Source organism: Chrysemys picta, chromosome 9 (assembly GCF_011386835.1).
Source record: "Chrysemys picta bellii isolate R12L10 chromosome 9, ASM1138683v2, whole genome shotgun sequence".
Taxonomy (NCBI): domain Eukaryota; kingdom Metazoa; phylum Chordata; order Testudines; family Emydidae; genus Chrysemys; species Chrysemys picta.
Genome location: NC_088799.1, coordinates 33,062,449 through 33,085,625, shown reverse-complemented (window position 1 = coordinate 33,085,625; position 23,177 = coordinate 33,062,449). Strand labels below are relative to the sequence as shown.

Genomic DNA, 23,177 nt, shown 5'->3' with positions numbered 1-23,177 from the left:
TGTCAGATTTGGTCATTCCACTGTCAACTAGATCTTTACCTTGACGCAACTTCTGGAGAAGCTGGATGGATTTAATATGCTATTTTAAGTACTTTTTAGAGACTTCTGTCAGGCCTTTGATTCAGTGCATCAAACAAGTTTGTAGGATGATAAGGAAACTTGCCATCTCTGGGAAGATAGTGTTGATAGAAGATTGATAGAAGAGCTCTATAATGGGACAGAAAGCTGTGTTCGAGTCAATGGCAGATATATGGCATGGTTTCTTATTTCCACCGGACTTCAGCGAAGCTGCATTCTGTCACCATCAATGTTCAATATTCACATTGACTGGTTGATGGACTAGAGGAGGCAGCTGTCAGTGGTGTTGAGCTGAATGTCATTCTGCTTCGAGATTTTGAATACCCTGATGACATTGTCTTGTTGGCTCAGTTCAATGAAACACTACAAGCTGATGGCCAAGCTGGTTAGGCCTGAAGCAATGCGCTTTGGTCCAGTTATTAATCTGGATACAACTAAATCCCTGGCTATTACCATCAAGCAGCCTCCATCTCCAGATTACAGTCCCAATATTAACTTGTCCAATCAAGACATCAAGTAAGTGGCAACTGTCAAATACTTGTTAAAGCATCATAGATAGTGCTGGAGGGTGCGCCAAAGATGTGGACACTCGTATAGCAGCAGGTGCTGCCATACTTTGGGACCTTCAGCAGCCTCTGTGGGAGCACTGTGACATCACGCTTGCTACAAAGCTGTGGATCTATAGAACCATGAATATACCAACTCTGTGGTATGGCAGTGAAACATGGCACAGAAAAGCTGAAGAGTGGCAGATGGATGACATTGATTCTTGTCATCTTTGTCAGCTTCTTCACATTAAGTGGCAGGACAAGATCAGAAATGAAGACATTCATAGCAGATCCTAGCAACTGCTTGCATGAGTACTGGTTCTATTTTGGTGGCTTTTTTAGTAGACGTGTTATTAGGATGGAAGACCAGCGAATTATAAATTGTGTTTACCAAGAAATGGTCACCAAAAGCTTTGGTGGTGCGATAAGATTGCCAATGGTGGACATAAACTGAACATCCAGTCATACCACCTTAAAAACCTAGCTAGAGATCAATCTGGGCGGTGCTCAGTTGCCCTGCAAGGAGGGTACATTCCTTTGGGATCTGCCATGATGATGATATGTCTATAAATTTTCACTACTGTTCTTTTATATGTAATCTGTACTATATGCTATGAGAATGTTTTAGTGTGTGCTTTTGTGGCAATGTTTTTAATGGACTCTGACATACACAAGACAGAAGATGTGACATGTATCTAAGGTGTAGAGAAAACTACATGCTGATATAATGAATATGAGAAACAGAATGGGATCCTAAAAAGCATTTACAATGCATGTGCACAAGGGAGAGTGTTAAAATGATCAGAGATGATTTTCCCTTTGGAAGTCTACTTGCAGATATTATAAGGGAAAAATACTGGACTATTCAAGGGCAATATGTGTACTATCCATTGACCAAAGACAACATTTCACTCGGCCTTTCAGGGACCTCAGGAATCCTGAAGTGTTTTTTTCCTAGCCTCATACATTTTATTGATAAGTCTTTTCTTACCCTTGATAAGCCCTCTGAAATGTTTGTATGACCCAAAGCTGTTGACTACAGTTACTCTGGTCAGCTCTTTCTAATTTCCCTGTATATCTTCCTAAAGTTGATTTAATTGACTCCTTAAAGCCTTATAATCCAGCAAAGAAAGTGAATGTTTATAGTCCAACGAGCCATACTTCATGCAAGTGACATTCATGTCACTTTCAAGGGGAAAGGAGTCCCATCTTTACTCTCTCTTGGACTTTGCTGGAGAAAGTATTCCTTTAATGGTAATGGTGTGTTCCTAGGCATGATGCAGGATTCTGGACATTCCTACCCCAGTTCAAATGAAGGAGGCAGCAAATATTAATCAATTTAGAAAAACAGCCCAATCCAACAAAGTATTTATGCACCTTCTTAACTTTGGGCACATCATTAATCACACTGGTGTTGATGGAACTACTGACATATCTAATGTAATGGCACTGCTTACATCCCTAAAAGTTAAGCACGTACTTTGGGAGACTTAAACAGTTATTCTTGTGAGATTGAATTAGAGTCATCAAAGCCATATTTTATCTTCGACATTATCTTTACTTGATTTTATTATATCAACAACTAGAACTTCTGAAATCAGCATTCAGAGTTTTAAGTCCAATTCAAGTTTAATTAAGCCTCCTTGGTATTAAAAAGAGACTATTTACCCCAATTTTTTTCTGTTACAATTACTATAATTTTAGGTTTCAGAGTAGCAGCCGTGTTAGTCTGTATCCGCAAAAAGAACAGGAGTACTTGTGGCACCTTAGAGACTAACAAATTTATTAGAGCATAAGCTTTCGTGGACTACAGCCCACTTCTTCGGATGCATATAGAGTGGAATAAATATTGAGGAGATATATATATACACACATACAGAGAGCATAAACAGGTGGGAGTTGTCTTACCAACTCTGAGAGGCCAATTAAGTAAGAGAAAAAAAACTTTTGAAGTGATAATCAAGATAGCCCAGTACAGACAGTTTGATAAGAAGTGTGAGAATACTTACAAGGGGAGATAGATTCAATGTTTGTAATGGCTCAGCCATTCCCAGACCTTATTCAATCCTGAGTTGATTGTATCTAGTTTGCATATCAATTCCAGCTCAGCAGTCTCTCGTTGGAGTCTGTTTTTGAAGTTTTTCTGTTGTAATATAGCCACCCGCAGGTCTGTCATTGAATGACCAGACAGGTTAAAGTGTTCTCCCATTGGTTTTTGAATATTATGATTCCTGATGTCAGATTTGTGTCCATTAATTCTTTTGCGTAGAGACTGTCCGGTTTGGCCAATGTTCATGGCAGAGGGGCATTGCTGGCACATAATGGCATATATCACATTGGTAGATGTGCAGGTGAACGAGCCCCTGATTGTATGGCTGATGTGATTAGGTCCTATGATGATGTCACTTGAATAGATATGTGGACAGAGTTGGCATCGGGCATTTGTTACAAGGATAGGTTCCTGGGTCAGTGGTTTTGTTCAGTGATGTGTGGTTGCTGATGAGTATTTGCTTTAGGTTGGGGGGTTGTCTGTAAGCGAGGACAGGTCTGTCTCCCAAGATCTGTGAGAGTAAAGGATCATCTTGTAAGTATTCTCACACTTCTTATCAAACTGTCTGTACTGGGCTATCTTGATTATCACTTCAAAAGTTTTTTTTCTCTTACTTAATTGGCCTCTCAGAATTGGTAAGACAACTCCCACCTGTTTATGCTCTCTGTATGTGTGTATATATATATCTCCTCAATATTTATTCCACTCTATATGCATCCAAAGAAGTGGGCTGTAGTCCACGAAAGCTTATGCTCTAATAAATTTGTTAGTCTCTAAGGTGCCACAAGTACTCCTGTTCTTTTTACTATAATTTTAGTTTCAACAACATTGTTATAAAACCCAAATATAGAAAAGAAAGATGAAATGCAAGTTTAAATGTGATGGAACATCAATCAAATATTTAAAATTATATTTTTGTCACAGCAATCTTTATCTAAATGGTAACAACTTGCAATGTTTGGGTGCCCTTGAGCTCATCACACCAATAGCTATGTATGCAGACAATCTTGGAAGAGATAAGGAGACAAATGCCTTACTATTCAACAATTATTCTGATCATCAAATACCAGAAGGTGAGACTATCTGGAGATGGTGCTTGGATTAGAGAAAATTATCATTTTTCAATTTTTTGTTTAAAATTATACTTACTACTAGTAATAGCCTATGCAAGCATTTACTGTACTCCCATTACATTCATGTAAAAGTGTTCTCTTCTTGGCACCTGGGACAGACAGACAAAGCATGCTGTACAGTCATTTCATGCTGTCTCTACAGTGCACTTTGTAATGTCTTGTTTCAGAGAATTTTGGTGTTTGGTGTTTAAAAGGATATGTTTAAAAAGATATCATAAAAATGTGTTTAATCTGAAGGATTAAATATGCAAGTGCTAATAATAAAATGTGTCTAGAACCCAAATTTAAACATGACAAAATAAATAAGTTCCATTTGAGCTAAAGACCAGTTTTGTGTTGTAAATACCCTTTACTGTTTAATTTGCTCCCATTGTTTAATGTTTACATATTTATCCCCTTGACTGAGAAAGGATCCTCGAGATTTGGCCAGAAACATTTAAGCAGCTATGTATTTATACCTGAAAAGCAAAACCACTATGAATAAAAGTAGTGAAAGTTGCATTTGGGAAGCACATAAATTAATAACTTACAAAACATCCATTAACATCAATTTGTTTCAGAGGCTATTTAAGTTTGGAAAGTAATTCAAACTACTGTCCTTGGTCAATTCGCTCCTTGAGCTTCAAGTCTCTGATAATGATTAGTGTACCTGCAGCAGACATGTAACTGCATAGACTGTCCAAACCATTCTCTCTGCCAGGGATCCCTGCTCAGTCTGGGGATGGCCAAATGCAGTCCCCAAAACAAGCATGGCAGCCTAAAGGTGGTGGGGAAGTAGAGTGGTCAAGACATTTTCTATATTGCAATGAACATTTTCTGGAAATATTTTTTTTTAATTTTCATTTAAAAAGTCACGTTTATATTAATGAAAGTGTTTTCGCATTTTTCAATCAACTATAGCAGGGGAAGCCTGCATGTGAGCTGTCCAAATTCAGCATCTCTCTCAGGCAACTTCCACCAAAATGGCTCAGATGGCTTGAATTTAAGATGCCTCCTCCCTGCAGAACTACTGGTGTGGCTGTCCCAGCAGACACAGGGGGATGCAAGCTGCATTCCAAGGGTGAATCTGGCTATATGCTCTCGAGAGGAAGATAAATGGAGCATCTATATAATGGTGAATGTACTGCAGTGTAAAAGATGCTCAAACTTTCCCAAACGATAATACTAGCTAAACTATATCAAGGGATATAAGAAATCAGAAATAAGCAAAAATAGCATAGAAACTTTGTGCTGAAATATGCCAACTTTTTTCCACCCACAAAATTGTTATCTCTGATGGAAAAAATTAAATAGCTATGTAGATCCTTCTATGGTAAATGTCCCTCAGCATCCAGGACAATGTAAACTTGGGAGAGTGTATATCAAATAATTAATACTGCACGTTCCAAAAAATTGTGTATAACTCCATGAATTGGCAACTGTTTGAATGGCTGTTCTTATTTACAAACAGCAGACAAGGGTTTGGGTATCCATTCAACAGCTTCTGGCTTGAACGTTGCTTCCAAAACAGGAAACTCTAACACTGTGGAAAGTAGTATGAGGAAGGAAAAGAAAAGAAAAGGTACAGTTCATTTTTGTGTGGTTTTATTCTATTACACATAAGTCCTCATCATTGTAGTATCTGAGAATCTTCCAATAGCACATTAAGCAATGTGATTACCATCTGTCATGCGTGGTTCGGTTCTCCTGCTTCCCCCTCCCCATCATTAGATTTTAAGGCCGGGAGGGGAAGGGGGGGGAGAGTCTCACCTCCCTCCTGCATGACACAGGCCATAGAATTTCACCCAGTGCTTTTTACATCTAGCACAACAAGGTGTGGTGTCTTTTAGAAAGACAACCAATCTTGATTTAAAGCCCCCATCACCCTTCCTCTCTCACTACTGCTCTTGTCTCCAGTGTTTTTGTCACCACAACAAGCTAGTAATGGAAAATCTTGAAAAAGGCCTTCTTGACTGTCATATAGGCTAGATCATCCACTGAGGCCCACCCCTGGGTAAACAGTGGGGTAGAGTTGCACTAGGCCAGAAATAGCACTAGAAATAGCAAAATGCCTCCCAGAGCTCCCTGGTGCACCGTGGGAGTGTACTTGCTACTACACTACTGGGGTATAGCTCACTACCTCTGTGCACCAGTTCTATGCAGGCTGGTGTGGAGAGCAGCAAGGTTGTTGCCCCACTTCATCCTCAACTGCTATAGAGCACTGTGTGCCTCAGGGGAGTAGGGAGGGGAGTAGTCCCTATGCTGCCCTGAGCTCCAGGACAGCAATCCAGACTGGTCCTTGTGAAGGCAACAAAAGGAGTGGGAAAGGGTCCTAACAGCCCTCTGCTCTTGACCAGGCTCTGCACTTGCATAAAAGGTGGGCAAGATCTGACCCATAGTGTGGCACTGTGATTATTAAAACCACAATTAAACAGCACACAAGTGGGCTGGAGTGGTCTAGTGCTTCCAGGCAGAGATGTGCTGACAAAGGAGAACTCTATTTCTCATTATTCCTCTTTTGTACAGATCATTTCAAAATTAGGTTTTCAATCTTGAACGATTAACCTTAGCTATTGTAGAAGAACCATTAATGTGCACTTTTACTCTGTAAAGTAACTGTAAAAATGACATTGTGGAATTCCATTTTGATTGTCTCTCTCTGACTCCAGATCTCTCATGTTCAGTTTACAAGTAAAAAGATTTTTTTTCTCTCAGTGCTGTAAAAGCACCTTGGGATTTGAAAGTCAAGCTGAGTTTTTTTATTGCTGTACATCACCAACAGGAATCCAGACCCAGCTGATTGTATAAGTTTATACTGTCAACAATCCAGGGTGTGTTTGTGGGGCTGGTTGTTGGAAAACCACATTTTTACACAGAAACTGAACACATTTAATATGGAGTCACTGAGAAATAATAGAAATGGAACCTATTTATGCCATTTGTATAGTATTTTTTCAAAGAACATCACTTTAAGCTATGCAGGCTAATGATTGATCCAGTATTTTTAATAGTTATGTACTATTGACCAAAACTAAAAATCATTCATTTTTATTTTTATTAATTCATGTATACAATTCCTATTTCCTATATATCGCATTCTGGTGCAATGAATGTGAACTAGCAAGACAAGCATGCTAACAAAAAATCACACACTTTTTGCCCTTATGTTAAGCATCACCTTTCAATTTCATGAAAACTTTACAGAAGTAAAATACCAAAGCTCCAGACATTTGATATCTTAAACCAAGGAAAAATGGCCATAACAATATATTCTCAAGTGTTTCAACCTGCAAAATGTTTCCTGTATAGAAAATGAGGACCTGGATGAAGCTTAGAAATTAAGAATTTGCTTTGTATGAAAATGGCTTTCTGCTACTCAAGAATGTTCTTGGCTTGAGCAGGAACAATCAAACATTATCAAGTTTGATAATTTGGAAGCATCCTTTTTTCTTTAACCCTATAGAAAACCTGATAGCTCATATTTCATATTTAAATTATCTTCAATGCCTGTATACAAATGCCAGGAGTATGGGAAACAAGCAGGATGAACTGGAACTCATGTTGTATGAAGAAAATTATGACTTAATTGGCATCACAGAGACTTGGTGGGACAACTCCCATGATTGGAGTACCAGCATTGAGGGATATAGCTTGTTCCAAAAGGATAGGAATGGAGAAAAACGAGGAGGTGTTGCACGATATGTCAAGAATGTATACAGTTGCCCAGAGGTCCAAGGGGAAGTGAGCAACAGACCTACTGAGAGTCTCTGGATGAGGATAACAAGGAGAAAGAACAGTACAGTAACTCCTCACTTAACGTTGTAGTTATGTTCCTGAAAAATGCAACTTTTAAGTGAAATGATGTTAAGCAAATCCAATTTCCTGATAAGAATTAATGTAAATGGGGGGGTTAGGTTCCAGGGAATTTTTTTTTGCCAGACAAAAGGCATTATATACATTTTAAACAATTTTAAACAAGCAATTTAATACAGATATAAGTTTTAAACAATTTTAAAGAAACAATTTAATACTACAATCATCACTGCTGAGTATGAAGCTTGGTTGAGGTGGTGGAGTCAGAGAGTGGAAGAGGGTGGATTGTCCAGCTGCTCCTCTTGCTGAACTTTCTGAACTCGAAAAAATACATCTAGAGATTGTTGTTTTGCTTTCCTTTTTTTTTTTCTTGGTAAATTTCTTTATAGCAAGTCATTAGATGACCAACTCCCCTAATCACTTTGGAGCTGTGTTCCCTGTCAGGTTCGTTATCACTCAGGATTTGCAAGCCAGCTCCAATCATTTGGAAAGCTTCTGAAAGACGTTTGGCAGTCAAATTTCGATGGGTTGGTGGTTCTTCTACTTTTTGGACCTCTTCTTCCATTTCTCTCGTCACCTCTAGTTGCATCAGATCTTCATTGGTTAGCTCTTCTCCATGTGACTGCAGAAGTTGTGTAACATGGGCTTCTTCCACGTCCTCAAAACCTGCTTCCTTGGCCAAGTCGAGGATATCTTTCTTCATAGCGGGGACAACATCTTTAAATCCTTTTAAGTCATTGACACATTCAGGCCACAACTTCCCCCACACACCATTCATGTATGCCTGAGTAACTTCAGCCCAGGACTCACCAATGTTATTGATGCACTTTAGAATGTTGTAGTCAGGCCAAAATTGCTGAATCGTAGGTTTGCCTTCCCCATCGGTGCCTCTGATGAGCTGGTCGAAAGTACGGCATAACTAATACGCCTTAAATGTAGTGATGGCTCCTTGGTCCATGGGTTGGATGAGTGATGTGATGTTAGGCGGCAGAAAGATAACTTTGACGTTTTCGCACAGGTCGTCCAGGTTGATTGGATGAGCCGGTGTATTATCAATAAGCAATACAATCCTGAAATCAAGATTTTCTTTGGCACAGTATTCCTTCCATGCAGGGAGAGCATAGAGAGTCAGCCATTTTGAAAAAATAGCTCCAGTTATCTATGCCTTCCTATTGGATCGCCAAAAGACTGTAAGGTGTTCCTTTGAAAATCCCTTGAGAGCACGTGGTGTTTCAGATTGGTACACTGTCAGTGGTTTCATCTTCATGTCTCCGGCAGCATTATCACCTAGAAGCAAGGTTAGATGGTCTTTAGCTGCTTTAAATCCGGGCGCTGTCTTCTCCTCTTGGGAAATGTAAGTCTCCTCAGGCATCCTCTTCCAGTACAGGCCTGTTTCATCAACATTGAAGACTTGTTTAGGGGAACAGCCACCTTCCACAATTATTTTCTTGAGATAGTCGGGGAATTTTTTAGCTTCTGCAGTATCAGCACTAGCCGCCTCTCTGGACATCTTGATGTTATGCAGATGGAAGTGCCTCTTGAACCGATCAAACCATCCCCGACTTGCTGTGAAAGTCTCTGTCTGTGATCCTTCACCTTGGTCCCTCTTCAAATTGTCATACAAACTTTTTGCCTTAGCTTGTATCACTAGCAAACTTAGAGGTATGTTCTGCTAGTTTTGGTCCTCTATCCACAGTGAGAGAAGACGCTCCATGTTTTCCAGCAAACTACTTCTTGATCGACTTATTGTAGTAGCACTAAGCAGTGTTACACACTGAGCACTAGCCCTGATCTTGTCGGCATTATTCCGAATTGTTCTCACAGTGGTTGGAGTAAGACCTAGAGCGATGCCAGTGTCTACTGCACGCTCGCCTGCATTAAAATACTTTAAAATGTCTAATTTAGTACCCAAACTAATTGTTTTCCTGGTTTTCTTGCTGCTAGTGGTATTGCTACTGCTAGGCACTCCACTATCACTTGCTGGACGCTTTTGACTCATGATGCTGGGTGATGCTCCTCCGGACGCACGTGCGTGTGCTACTCTTCACTCCCTTCAACCTGGAGTGGCCGGGGTCATGCAACATCAATCAACTATTGCAAGGGAAAGAATTTGGAAAACCCATGTCATTCTCCATGGTAATCTGCTCCCCTACTGGAAGCCCTCTGGGTTTAGGCAAGGATTAGTTATGAAGGTTCTTACTTTCTTGCAGGTTCTTACTTTCACAGGAGCCCTGCTGGAGAACCGAAGGCCTCTCTTCTAGGGTGCCCTGGAAAAATGGCCCTGCTGTATCTCCCCAGTAACCAGGCACTCAGCACCTGAGCAGCATTGCAGCCAGTGTAGTAAGAGGAGGAAAATAGCGTTTGATGCAGGGCTGTGCCCCTCTCTGCTGTGTACATACAGGGGCAGAGAGATGCACCTGACATTAAAGTGAATGGCAAAGCTCCTGTGCATTTCACAGACTTTCATGGGAGCAGGGCCAGGTTCTGTGCATCTTTACGCCGCTTCTCCCTCTTACTATAGCGAAGCAGGCGCTGGAACGCTATTCCTGTACCTTGCTTTGGGTGGGCTGCTGCCCCCTGTGTTCTTACCTCCCTCCAGCGAAGGGTGGGGAGCAGATAAAACATTATTTATTCTATAGCAAGGCCGGGCCTCTGCTGTGCACCACCCACAGCTGCTTTGCAGGCAACTGGTGGCCTCGCAAGCGCTTGGTGTAGAGCCCTGTTCCTGAGCAGGGCCATTGGGCCATAAAGCAACAGTAAATTGCTGGGGGGGTGGGGGGGGCAGGGGGAAGGGTGTAGTGTGCACGTGCTGTGTGTTTACAAACATACTGTACATACATACAGTGCTATAGTTGGGAGGTGCCCCTGCCTTACCCCACACAGGCACAGCCCCCTGGCACTAAAGACAATGAAGCAAGCAAGGAAGCTGAAGGTGCTGTAGGCTAGGAGAAGCATGTTGCGCAGCAGCAGCGGCAGCTTCCCCTACTCCGCAAGCACGAGGGGCGGGGGGCTCAACCCTCGGCCCGCCCACTCCACCCTTTCCCCATCCTTAACCCGCCCCTTCTTCCCTCCTCCTCTCCCTTTACTCTGCATGCCGCATCCTCACTCCTCCCCCGTCCCTCCCCTGCCCACGGCAATTAGCTGGTTTGAGGCATTCAGGGGGCAGGAGGGAAGGGGGAAGAGCAAGGACTCGGCACGCAGGCTCCCCCTTCCTCCCTTGCCTCCTGAACGCCACAAGCCAGCTAATTGCCGTGGGCAGGATGTGGGGGGAGCAGGGGGAAGGCGCTAATCCGCGGGATCCGCCAGCAGGCGGGAGGTGCTGGGGGGGGGTGTCTTAGGGGAGCTGATAGGAGGGCTGCCAGCTGTGGACAAAGCAGGCAGCCAAACGATGTTATAGCGGAGCATTGCACAACTTTAAACAGATCATGTTCTGTAATTGAGTAGGGATGTAAGATCAAAACAACGTTAAGTGAGAGGACATTAAGTGGGGAGTTACTGTAATGATGTTATAGTGGGAGTCTATTATAGACCACCACATCAGGAAGAGGAAGTGGATAAGTCATTCTACAAGCAGTTAACAAGATTAGTTAACACACGAGCTAGTGTTAATGGGGGATTTTAACTTCCCTGATATCCACTGGAAGACTATTGCAGAAAAACATAATACATCCTTGTGGCGGGGCGACAACTCACCGACGCGGCACCTCCTGCTGATCGTCTCGGGAATTAGCTCTTCCAGCTTGGAGTGCCCTCTACAGGCCGGTGTCTCGCTTGCTGCTGGCCCCCGTGTCCCTCCCGGACCCTGGTGCCTTTTACATCAGGGTTCTGCCCCAGCGGTAATCCCCAATCTGGATCTCCCCACCCAACCCTCTATCCTCATCTTGCCTCGGTGGCTACTGCCAGTCATCATCTAGCCCCTGCTCGCTGGGGCGGACTGCTGTCTGTAAACCACTAATCATCAGCAAGGGGGTTAGGACCTGGTGCCTTTGCCTAACTCTGGGCTGCCTCTCTGCAGCCCCAGTAGCCTTTTGTAGGCCTTTAAATAGGCCTGCAGCCTGGGGTTTTGCTAGGCTGAAGCTCCCCAGCTCCCTCTGCCCTTCCCCAGCACTGCTCCACCCTAGGTACCCTTCTCAGCTCCCAGGCAGCCAGGTCCTTCTCTCTCAAAAAGCTAGAGAGAGATTGTCTCCCAGTCTCCGGCCCTCAGCCCTCTCATAGGGCCAGCCGTGGGCTGATTGGGGCATGGCCCCACCTGTGGCTGCTTCCCACAATCAGCCTAGCTTTTCCCCCACCCCAGCCTCTCCCAGGGCTGTGTTAAGCCCTTTAGGGCATGAGCAGGGTGACCACCAGGCTACAGTCCTGCAAATTCTTAGCATGTGTAGGGGACAGCTTTCTGATTCAGAAAATTGAGGAAACGACTAGGGACTCATCCATTTTGGATCTGGTTTTGACCAACAGGGATGAATTAGTTGTGAACGTAAAGGTGGTTGGGAACTTGGGAAGAAGTGATTATTATCTGATAGATTTCAAGAGCCTATGGAAAGGAGGACATGAGAACAACAAAACAAAGATACTGAACTTCTGAAAGGCTGATTTCAACCAACTCTCAGAAATAGTAGGCAAGGTCCCATGGAAAGACCAATTAGGAAAAAAAGGAGTCAAAAAGGGCTGGCAGTTCGCAAGAGATGTAATACTGGAGGCTCAACACCAAGCTATTCTGATACAGAGGAAAGATAAGAAGAGCCATAAGAGGCCAATATGGGTGCACAAGGACCTTTTAGCTATCTAAAAACCAAAAGGGACACATACAGGAAATGGAAGGCGGGTCACGTCACCCAAGGAAGTATACCTGGGAATAGCATGAGCGTACAGGGACAAAATCAGGAAAGCCAAGGCAAAGAATGAGTTACAGCTGGCAAAAAAGGTTAAAGACCAATAGGAAGGAATTCTTCAAATATGTCAGACAAAAAAGATCAAGGACAGTGTGGGTCTGCTGCTCAATGGAGAAGGTGAGCTGGTAATGGAAGATGATAGGGAGGCAGAGCTGTTCAGTGCCTACTTTGCTTCAGTCTTCTCACAAAAAATAACATGTGACTGGATGACTGTGAAGTTACCATAGACAATAAAGGGGAAGGGGTGTAGATCAGGATAAGTAAAGAACATGTCAGATCTTCTGATCAATTTGAATGGATTCAAATCAGCAGGGCCAGCCAGATACTATTCACCAGAGGATACTGAAGGAATTAGCTAAAGAAATCTCAGAGCCACTGGCAATAAACTCATGGATGACTGGAGAGATCCCGGAAGACTTGAGAAGGGTACCCATCTTTATAAAGGAGGAGCCAAGAAACTACAGACCAGTCAGCCTAACTTCAATACCTGGGAAGTTACTAACGCAGTGTATAAAACATTCAATTTGTGAATACGTGGGGGATGAAGTGATAATCACTAGCAGCCAGCATGGATTTACCAAGAACAAATCATGCCAAACCAGCTTGATTTCCTTCTTTAACGGGGTAACTGATTTGGTGGGTAATGGAAATATACCTGGACTTCAGCAAGGCTTTTGACAGTTCCACATGACATTCTGATAAGTAAGCTGAAGAAATGTGGGCTCAACAGAACTATCATTAAGTGGATACATAATTGGTTAAACAGCCACAAATAAAGAGTGACTATTAATGGAATGATGTCGGATTAGAGGGAGGTCTCAAGTGAGGTTCCACAGAAATCAGTTCTGGGTCCGGTGTTGTTTAACATCTTTATTAATGACCTGTATGTTGGTATAGAGAGCATATTCATCAAGTTTGCAGATGACACAAAGGCGGTGGTGGGGTTCCCCCCCCCCAGTCTGGTAGGCGGAGAATGGGGGAGCCGCACTTTAACGATAAAAGGCTCATTTGGCCACCCCTGGGCGGGAGGTTTAAAAAAATATAAGGAAATACTACTTCACATTGTGCACTGCGTGGAAATCTTTGCCAGGAGATGTTGTGAAGGCCAAAATTATAACAGGGTTAAAAAAAGAAGTAGATAAATTCATGGAGGATAAGTCCATCAATGGCTACTAACCAGATGGGCAAGGATACAACACCATGCTCTGAGTGTCCCTCACCGCTCTTTGGCAGAAACTATGAGTGGATGACAGAGGATGTATCATTTGATAATTACCTGTTCTGTTCATTCCCTCTGAAACATCTGGCATTGGCCACTATTGGAAGACAGGGTGGACCATTGGTCTGACCCATTATGGCTGTTCTTATTTAAACCGGTGAAAGTTACACTACACTGCCAATTACACATGGCTTAGAACTAGTTTACACTGGACTTATACCTCACACTGCTGTTTGTCACCATTGTTCTTAATCAAAAACATGCAACTACATACTGTAGGCTACATTTGGTCTAATATCTTTATCAGCTATATGGAAATTATCCAGTGAATTGCTTCGCTGATATAAGTAAGTCTCCAAACCATGCTTCTCCAATTGTTTTGCGGCTTAACATGAACCACCATAATGTGTGATCAATAAGAAGTAAGGTTAAGATTTTGTCAGTTATTTTTTACTATAAATAACCAACAGGCTTCTGTGAATTTTTGCTTATTGCCTGTGACCTGTTGGTGACTTTTACTAAAAATAATGAGGGGGAGGCCTGTGGCGGCTGGGAACTCTGTGTGCCCCCACAACCCATGGCTGCTGGAACTCCGGGGCCAGTGGCTGAAAGCTCCAGGACCCGCCTCTGCCCGTGGGTTTTGCCTGTGCAATTGATAAGCATGTATGTTTGCTAGAGCTATTTAGTTTAAAAATGTGTCCCCTACTATTAGCATAGGACATGCAGAATTTTGCACACAGCTCCTGTTGCTATTAGAGTCACACCCCTAATACAGGGTTTTTCCAAAATAATCCTGGGTCTTTTTCTTGCAGGAACTAAAAAAAAAGAAAAGAAAACTGAAGTTGGCCCGTGGTTAGTTAAATTGCATTTGGCGGATAATGGCATAGATGGAAGAGGAAAGGGAGGAGAAAAGCTGGTCTTGGAGTTCACTCAGTTTTTAACTTAGTAAGTTATAAGTAAGAGAGGTGGGGGTGCCTTTTTTTCTTTTACTAGATTCAGAAATGTATGTTTGGAGAATGTCTGTCTGTTTTTTGATCCAAAATGAGTACTAGTAACTATTGGCTTTGGCCCTCAAATATTCTGCATGCCACATCTCTGAAGTGTGTCCGTAGAGTATAGTGTGAGTGCTCTGACTCTATTTGGAAGGATCTTAGAAATACATACATCTAAGCTCTCCCCAGATTCAGTTTTGCTATCAAAGCTCCTAGAGTATCCAGTGATTTCACCTCAACGGGATGATTTTTCCAGTTTTGCTTAAGAGGTGAAAAAAGACAAAGGACAGAGATGTTTATTCTGTAAAATACCATATTGACTGGATACTAACTCTTCAGTCTCTGCTCCCTAGCTCTCAAAGATTTTTGGCCATTTGAGAGACAGGCATGTCAACTTCACTCTAAGACGAACTGCCAGTGTCTTAGTGCCCCCCAATATGTTCTGTTTCTTTCCCCTTCTGACTGCTATCAGCATTTAAAAAAATAACTTGAAGAAAATGATTACACAGGTTTCAAGTTGGACCTCATTAAAATCAACTAAAAATAGATATAAAGGGCAGAACAGGGGGAGGAGACACAGAGCTCCTTTCTACCACCCTCACATGCAAAAGACATGATTGCATTCTTGGACTGGGGAACCAGATGCCACATGGAAAACCTTCCCACAGGGTACTGCTTTCCAGTTTGAAAAAGGCCTTCTTGACTGTCATATAGGCTAGATCATCCACTGAGGCCCCCCCTGGGTAAACAGCGGGGTAGAGTAGCACTGAACTGGTGGAAGTCACTGGCTAAGCACTAGAACCAGTTTGTTGAAATGCTCAATCAGCTTTTTACAGCAGTAGCCGCTTCTGCAGGTACAGAGGATATTTTCTTCATTTCAGTTTATTCAGCTACTTCAGTTCAATGACTATTTTATTCAAAGTTAAGAAACCTATTGGGAGTTGAAAAAGCAGGAAAGCTTGTTTTCCAGTCTGTGAATACAAACTAAGTGTGAGAGGATGAGATCTCGTTCTAAAATCTTGAAGGACACAGTGACCAAAAATAAACTAAAGCCACTTCCTTTGCTTAATAAATCAGTAAGTTTTCAGTGTAGAACAGATTTTGATAACCTTGACACAAATCACAAGTAAACAATTAATTATTATCTAGTAAATAATAAAGGCATCATTCACCATTTTCTAATGTAATAAAAATTAAGAATCTGAATAAATGTATCTTATACCATATAACTGCTGAAATGAATGGGTTATACATATAGCATATCCTGCTGGTTAGCAAAAAAAAGTACCAAACTTAGTGTAAAGGCTATTTCAGTAGCAAATCAACATGTTTTAATGGTTTCCAACCAATTGAAATCAACCTTTCTTTAGGAAAATAACTAAAACGTACAAATGCAAAACATGATTAAACTTGATTATTTAAATCAAGGTTTCCTGCTTGCTGATTTAAATTGCTTTGATTTAAATCAATCCAGCTTGCCACCTCCCCATGTTCCTTCTCCCTCAGCTTTGGAGCAGTCAAAAAAACACTCGCCAGACTTGGGGGAGTCAGGGAGGAGAAGGTTAGGTTGGTGGATTTATCTAGTACAGATTCACTGGTTACCACCCTATATCTTTGTCAATCCACCATGTCACCCCCAAACTCTCCATCTGCTCCTATCAGCAGATAGAGATCCTGTGGAGCAGTGTTCTGCAGTACATAGGAAATACAGATCTGTGAAGTCTCTGCATTGTGGCTCCCGTTGCACAGTAGAACTGTACTTGTTCTGAATTCAGAGCCTCCTGGGGTCCTTTATTAGACCAGAAGTTTTGGCCCAAGGAAATTAAAGACCAAGATCATAGATTTAAATAATATTAGAGATCTAACTTTCTCCCACAGAGATGCATGTTCTACACTCTGATGCAGATATACAACTGCCAGTGCAGTGGGAGACACATATACATATCTAAGGGTCATATCTGGCTCAGTGGCGTGAATCTGATGTTGATTGTCAGCCTTAACTCAAGATTGACCATTCAGCTTTTTACACAAGGATAACTTTTAATTTAAAAAACAAATGATAAACTAACACTCTGTATTAATATTATTAGCTAAATATAGACCAGGTGAGAAGAAAACAGCAACCAAAATTCAGGAAATAATAAAATATATGTTATCAACATCTGTTGTCCTAATTAAATATTAGAAACAGCTCTTCTACAGTCCAAAGCAAAGTGCATGAATCAGAGAAATCTGGGGGGGGGGGGGGAGAGATTATACAAGAAGCAGGAGAAAATTTGGAAGACTTCATAATGCTTTTACAATAAATAACAAAGATCCAACTGCTGCCCTCCTTACTAATGCAAACAGTAATACTCATGTGAGTCGGGCAAGCAAGATGTGACCCTAAGGTTGTAATAGCTTTAAATGAAAAAAAGTGATTAATCGGCTGTGGAATCCACTTTTAATTTTTATTGTAATATATAAGAAATTCTACCACTGTTGTGCCCAGAATTGTTAATATCAGTACAGCTGCCCAAATACCAAATTGATTAAGCAGTTTCAAAGTCCCATTAAAAATTTTAATTTACTAATGGAATTGTATCAATATTTATGTTCCTGGGACAGCTAAAGAACAATAATAATAATGAATATCAGCTTTAACTTTATTCCAGCACCCTCTTGGTTCTGAGCAAGTAGAAGAAGAGGATAGGATAAATTTTACTGGGTGAAATTATATAGGCTGTGTTATGCAGGTCAAGATGGTCATAATGGTCTCTTCTGGTCTTAAAAACTATAAATTTTTGTTATAATCCATTTTTTAAAGCCAAGTCATAACTTTCTGAAATAGAAATTTATTGTGAAAACGCTGGTAGGTCTTTATTTACAGCTACACGAACAGCACTGGCCATTATAATGCATTAATTTTCTCCCCATAAATAATACACCTGTACCCCGATATAACGCAGTTGTGGGGAGCTAAAAATCCCTACCGCGTTATAGGTGAAACGCTGTTATATCGGGGTAGTGGCGGCAGGACTCCAGCGGTGATTTAAAGAGCTCTGGGCTCCAGATGCTGCAGGGAGCCTGGGCCTTTTAAATCACCGGCAGAGCCCCGCTGCCACAGCCCCGAAGTAGCAGCAGCAGGGCTCCAGTGGTGATTTAAAGGGCCCAGGACTCCCTGCAGCAGCCAGAGCCCCGGACCCTTTAAAGCGCCGCCAGAGCCCCACTGCTACCATGCTATATGCGAACCCGTATTATATCGGGTCGCGTTATAGCGGGGTAGAGGTGTATTAGGGAACTGACATCTCACATGCTTTGAACTCAATGGGAATCCAATACGTGGAATCAGGCAGCGTTATTGTGTTTATTACTGAGGATTTCTATTCAAATTATTAGCTGAAAAAGAATCGTAGTGAATAAATGCACACATTTTCTAAAAGGAAACCTATAAGAGGAGCCATGTACTCATTTGGGGGCTGATCCAAAGCCCGCTGAAATCAATGAGAGTAATGGTTTTGGATCAGGTCACTAGACAGAAGAATGATCAAAGAATGATGGCTTTTGTTTCAGTTGTTTAACATTAGATCTTTGGCATAAATTACATTCCACATTAAAATACTTGTATTTTATTTACCAATGTATAACATTGTTTTTTACTTACAGCAGATTTCAGGTTTTTTGTTGTTGTTCTTAAATGCAGCCTAATCAAACATTCTGAACACTTGATAGAACTTGATCTAGATGGCAACGCTATAGGAGAACTTTGTGCAACAGACATCCTGGAAGCTCTTAAGGAGAGAAAAAAAGGTGGTGTGTCTCCAACTTCAGTCCATAAGCTTTAAAAATTATTTTACTTTTTATTTAGGTGTTCATCAGGGTGTTTATACAAAGGATATGAGGAATGTTATATGTAAGTTAAATTTCTATACAAATTCACTACTATTTAAAATACAATACAACCTTGAGTATCTTAGAGAATTTTCAGTGTAACAGATGTCAGGGGAAAGGACCCTGTTATGAAAAATTGAGCTTTGTGTACTTATATTTGGGTGAATGCAAGGTAAAAGTCAGAAAAAGGATTCAAATCCTGAAAATGGCTATGTATTTTCTCTCTCTCTCTCTCTCTCTCTCTCTCTATATATATATACACACACACACACACACACACACACACACACACACACATGATATGGTTATTACAGGATCACTAAAGTATAAATTAGAACAAGTCTCTCTCTCTCTATATATATATCTATCTCTATCTATATATAGATGATAGTCAGTCTCTCTCTCTCTCTCTCTCTCTCTCTCTCTCTCATATCTATATATAGATAGATAGATATAGAGAGAGACTTGTTCTAATTTATACTTTAGTGATCCTGTAATAACCATATCATATGTATTAATTATCTTTTATAGAAATGTCAGCAGCCATTTTCAACTGCTGTATCTACCTCCTTTCTAACCCTCCCCAGTGCTGCATAACTCCTAAGAGTTCCTTGCTGTTGCACCTCATTTTTCCCATTCCCTCACCAATCGTGAACTTTCACACACACTCCAGCTCCCTCCCCGGCCCTGGTGGCTGTTTTTCCCATCTGCTCCTTCCCATTTGCTGGCTCTCCCACATCCCATGAAATTGTGATTTAGTACTTGGCAAAGTCAAAAAAGTGCTATTCTGTCTATAGTTCAAATATTTTTTCTCTCAAGAATTACTGGCAGTCATTTGTCAATCAGAAGAGAACTGAAAACTTCAGGACCTTTTCAAATCAGACAGATGTGATGTTCTGTGTGAGAGGAAAATATTTGGAGCAAGAAATGCTGTTCTGCTGGCAGGTCAATAGAAAACAGTGAAGAAAAATAGAAATCACAGTGGAATTCCATTGTGGGGAACACTTCATTATTACATCAGTGAATATTTCTGTGAGGTAGAGAGGGTTGAAAAAAAAGTATATTTAGTTTTTGATAGTCGAAAATAGGAAAATATGTTCTTCATTGTCTCAACAGACAAGATGCCAGGCTTAAATATTAAGGTTACACCACAGATTTCCTCAAATACTTTCAAGTCAATTTTCAAGAACAGCAAGAAGCTCAAATCAACTAAAAAGAGAATGAAAAAGGTATGTACTTGCTGCTTTTCCAGCATTTACATTAATAGAAAAGCTTCACCATGATTCTTGTTCTTAATGAAAAAAATCACATAAATAGATTCAGATCTGGAGGTTTTACTTCACTTAAGGCTTGTCTACACTTAAAAGGCTGCAATGGCCTCCTGTCAGCGTAGGTAGCATCTTCACTGAAGCGCTACAGTGGTGCAGCTGTATCAGTACAGTTGAGCTGCGGCAGTCTTTTAAGTGAAGAAAAGCCCTAACTTCTGCCCACAGCCCCATGTTCTATTCACAATTCCGCAAGAGCTGGATGTTTCTGCTAAAATGATTAGCAGAGAAATAATTAGGTGCTGATATTTAAATTGTTGTTGTTAGGATTCAGAATCAACACCTCAGTCAGAAACACGTGCAGTTCACATCCTCAGAGCTATTGCTCTCCTTCATGATTTTGCCTCGAAGTCCCACTGTAGTAGTTGTTTGCCTAGCCACATGACTCCTACGGACGGGCCCTGTGCAAGCTGCATATTTGGAGCACAAGAGCTATTGTTAGTAAGTAATCCTTTATCACAATGCCTGCTGTTCCCTCCCACGCAGTGGAGATGGTTTCCTCCTACCCACAACCACATGCACTGCACAAATCTTCCTACCCTGGCAGGGCCGGCTCCAGGCACCAGCCCTCCAAGCATGTGCTTGGGGCGGCACCTGGAGGGGGGCGGCGCTCACCCAGGGAGAGTGGGGCCACCCTCCCCCGGTGCTCCGGCTGGACGGGGAGAGCGGGGCCGCGGCCGGGCTCGCTGCCCTCCTCCCGGCGCTCCGGCCGGCCGGGGAGAGCGGGTCCGCGGCCGGGCTCGGCACCCTCCCCTGCCGCGCTCCCCGCTGGGGGGGGGCGGGGGGGAGGCTTTTTTGCCTGGGGCTGCAAAAAAGCCAGAGCCGGCCCTATATCCTGGGTCTTAATTGACCCAGAGAGCTGTGTAAATTGAGGGCTAGATATGGAGCCCTAAACTAAGAGAGGGAAAATGTTACAGTAGTCCAGCTGATACTTGGTGTAGGCTATTCTCTTGTTTGAATTCCTCTCTGTAAGGGTCCTTGCCTTGAGAAACTGGACCACATAGTGGGAGCACTATGAAAAGGAATGCCATGGAAAAGGAACAATGCTGGAGGAAAAGAGTAAATCCACTCAACTATATAGTTGAACTAGTTCTGTTTCTGACATGAAAAATGTAGAGCCAAAATTTAATGCCCAGATTACAAAGACATGTCATGCTCCAAATTCAGGTTTTATTTAAAAAAAAATTCACATATCATAACCGTAATAGAAATGGTTTTTTTTTTTTCAATAAAATCAGTTTTTGTTGGGATTTAAATATACTCCACTGTTTGCAGTCCAAATATTGCAGCACTGTGCCAGTGCATGAGAACCAGAAAGAGCCTAGATAATTTTTATTTGCATTGTCTAAGCAGAGTGAAATTCAAGTAGTCAACTGTAATAGGGCTTGTCTACACTTGGAAATTTACTGAAATAGCTATCCTGAATAATTCTTCAGGAATAATTATTTCAATATAATGTCCCAGGTGGACGCTCTGATTCCAGAATAAGAATGCCTTTTTCTAATTTAACTCTAGAAATAGTTTGGTTTAGAATAATTTAATTATTCTGGGATAGCTGTTCCAGTAAATTTCCAATTCTTGACAAGCTCTGATGGATGATTTAGTTGGGGACTGGTCCTGCTTTGAGCAGGGGGTTGGACTAGATGACCTCCTGAGGTCCCTTCCAACCCTGATATTCTATGATTCTATGATTCTTGGCCCTGGTCCTGCATTCCACTGATGCAGGGACCCACTGAAATCAATGGAGATCTTCATGACTCAGGAACATGTCCACATGGATCTAAATACAAGACCAGTGTCTAAATGGTAGCAAGTAAAACTAAATGATTAAATTTAAAATAATTTTAAAAGTCAAAGTGCTATTAAAGAAACTTAATTTTTAAAAAATCATTTTGAACCTGATAGTGTCTTATTAAAGTTTGTTTTAAAACAATTTGAGGAAAAAAGGCATCATACTTTGAAAATAAAAATACAGAAACTGCTAACTGTTGTCCCTTTCTCATTAACATTTTTAGGGCCTACTTCAAACACTTCAGGCACATAAGTAGTGCCATTGAAGTCAACAGGACTACTTGTGTGCTACTTATGTGTATATGCATAACCATTTTCAAGATCGAGACCTCAGCATAACTTATTTCAGATACACCAATTATGTATTCATTTGGAGTAAGATTGTGACATCCTATACCTTGGGATGGGGCGGGTGTCCTGGAACCCCCATATTCCCATGGTCTTACATATAAAGCATGCCTTGTAAGGTATCAGGGGAAAGGTTAAGATCTGCTGAAAGTCATTTCTCTATCTATATATGTATATCATTAATGCATCTGAAGTTATGAGATGTTGTATGGTGGTCACTAAAACATGCTGTAAGTTGGGGAATCAGTCAGATATTATTACTCCCCAGAGGCAACAGCAAGGAAAGTAGCCAACACCCGGGCAGGGTGTCAATCAATCCATCAACAATCATTGTCCATCAAGGGACCTACAATGCAATGACTCAACTGCATGAGGCCACACCAGGGGAATTGCTCAACCTTGCCTGGAGACTCAGCAATGCACCCAGACATGCCTGGACTTGTGTTTTCCAAGCACAAGGACTGAAGATATACAACCGAACACAGGGGGCCCATGCTGGGCCTTTCTCCTTCACCTACCTGCAAGCAACAAGGACACGCTGAAGACTCCAACTGAGGGGACTGGCCCAGATTTCAAGGATGAAATCTGTGTACTATGAACTGTAATATCCAGGTGGGTGAGAAAAACTGCTTAATCTAGATGTTGCCCAGTCTAATAGGGTTGAGAGTTTAGACTGCATGGTTATATTTTATTTTATTTTGGTAACCAACTCTGACTTTTTGCCTATCACTTAAAATCTATTTTTGTAGTCAATAAATTTGTTTAACTGTTTATCTTTACCAGTGAGTTTGTATGAAGTATGTGGCAAAACTGATCAGGTTTGCAAAGGCTGGTGTATATCCACTTTCCATTGATGAAGTGGTGAACCAATTAATAAATTTGCACTGCTCATCTTGAGCAGTGTAAGACGGTATATTCCTGAGGTACAGTGCCGGGAGCTGGGGGGATCTGACTGGTGCCTTTCCTTGTGTGATTGAGTGGCTCTGAGAGTATTCATGCAGTATAGCTGGGTGTGGGGCATAGGCACTGACTTCCCCTCCGCCCCATGGGTGCTTGACACACCCCCACTGCGGCCGCCCCTGCACCACCCTCGCCTCGCCCCAATTCCACCTCCTTCCCCCAAGTCCCCGCCTCTTTACCGC

General features: G+C 41.8%; 1 protein-coding gene across 2 annotated transcripts in view; it reads left to right on the top strand.

Moving 5' to 3' along the window:
• LOC101942318 (uncharacterized) overlaps positions 1–22,647 on the top strand; it is a 32,237-nt gene extending 9,590 nt beyond the window's left edge. The window contains exons 6-11 of one of the 2 annotated variants that reach the window (XM_065557954.1): positions 3,601–3,749; positions 5,260–5,370; positions 14,522–14,654; positions 18,384–18,490; positions 19,688–19,800; positions 21,912–22,647. In XM_065557954.1, the coding sequence (XP_065414026.1) occupies positions 3,601–3,749; positions 5,260–5,370; positions 14,522–14,654; positions 18,384–18,490; positions 19,688–19,800; positions 21,912–21,944 (646 nt within the window). In that variant the 3' untranslated portion in view covers positions 21,945–22,647. Of the gene's footprint in view, positions 1–3,600; positions 3,750–5,259; positions 5,371–14,521; positions 14,655–18,383; positions 18,491–19,687; positions 19,981–21,911 lie in introns of those variants that run through there. The other variant, XM_065557953.1, reaches the window with a different exon arrangement.
• Positions 22,648–23,177: the final 530 nt, after the last annotated feature.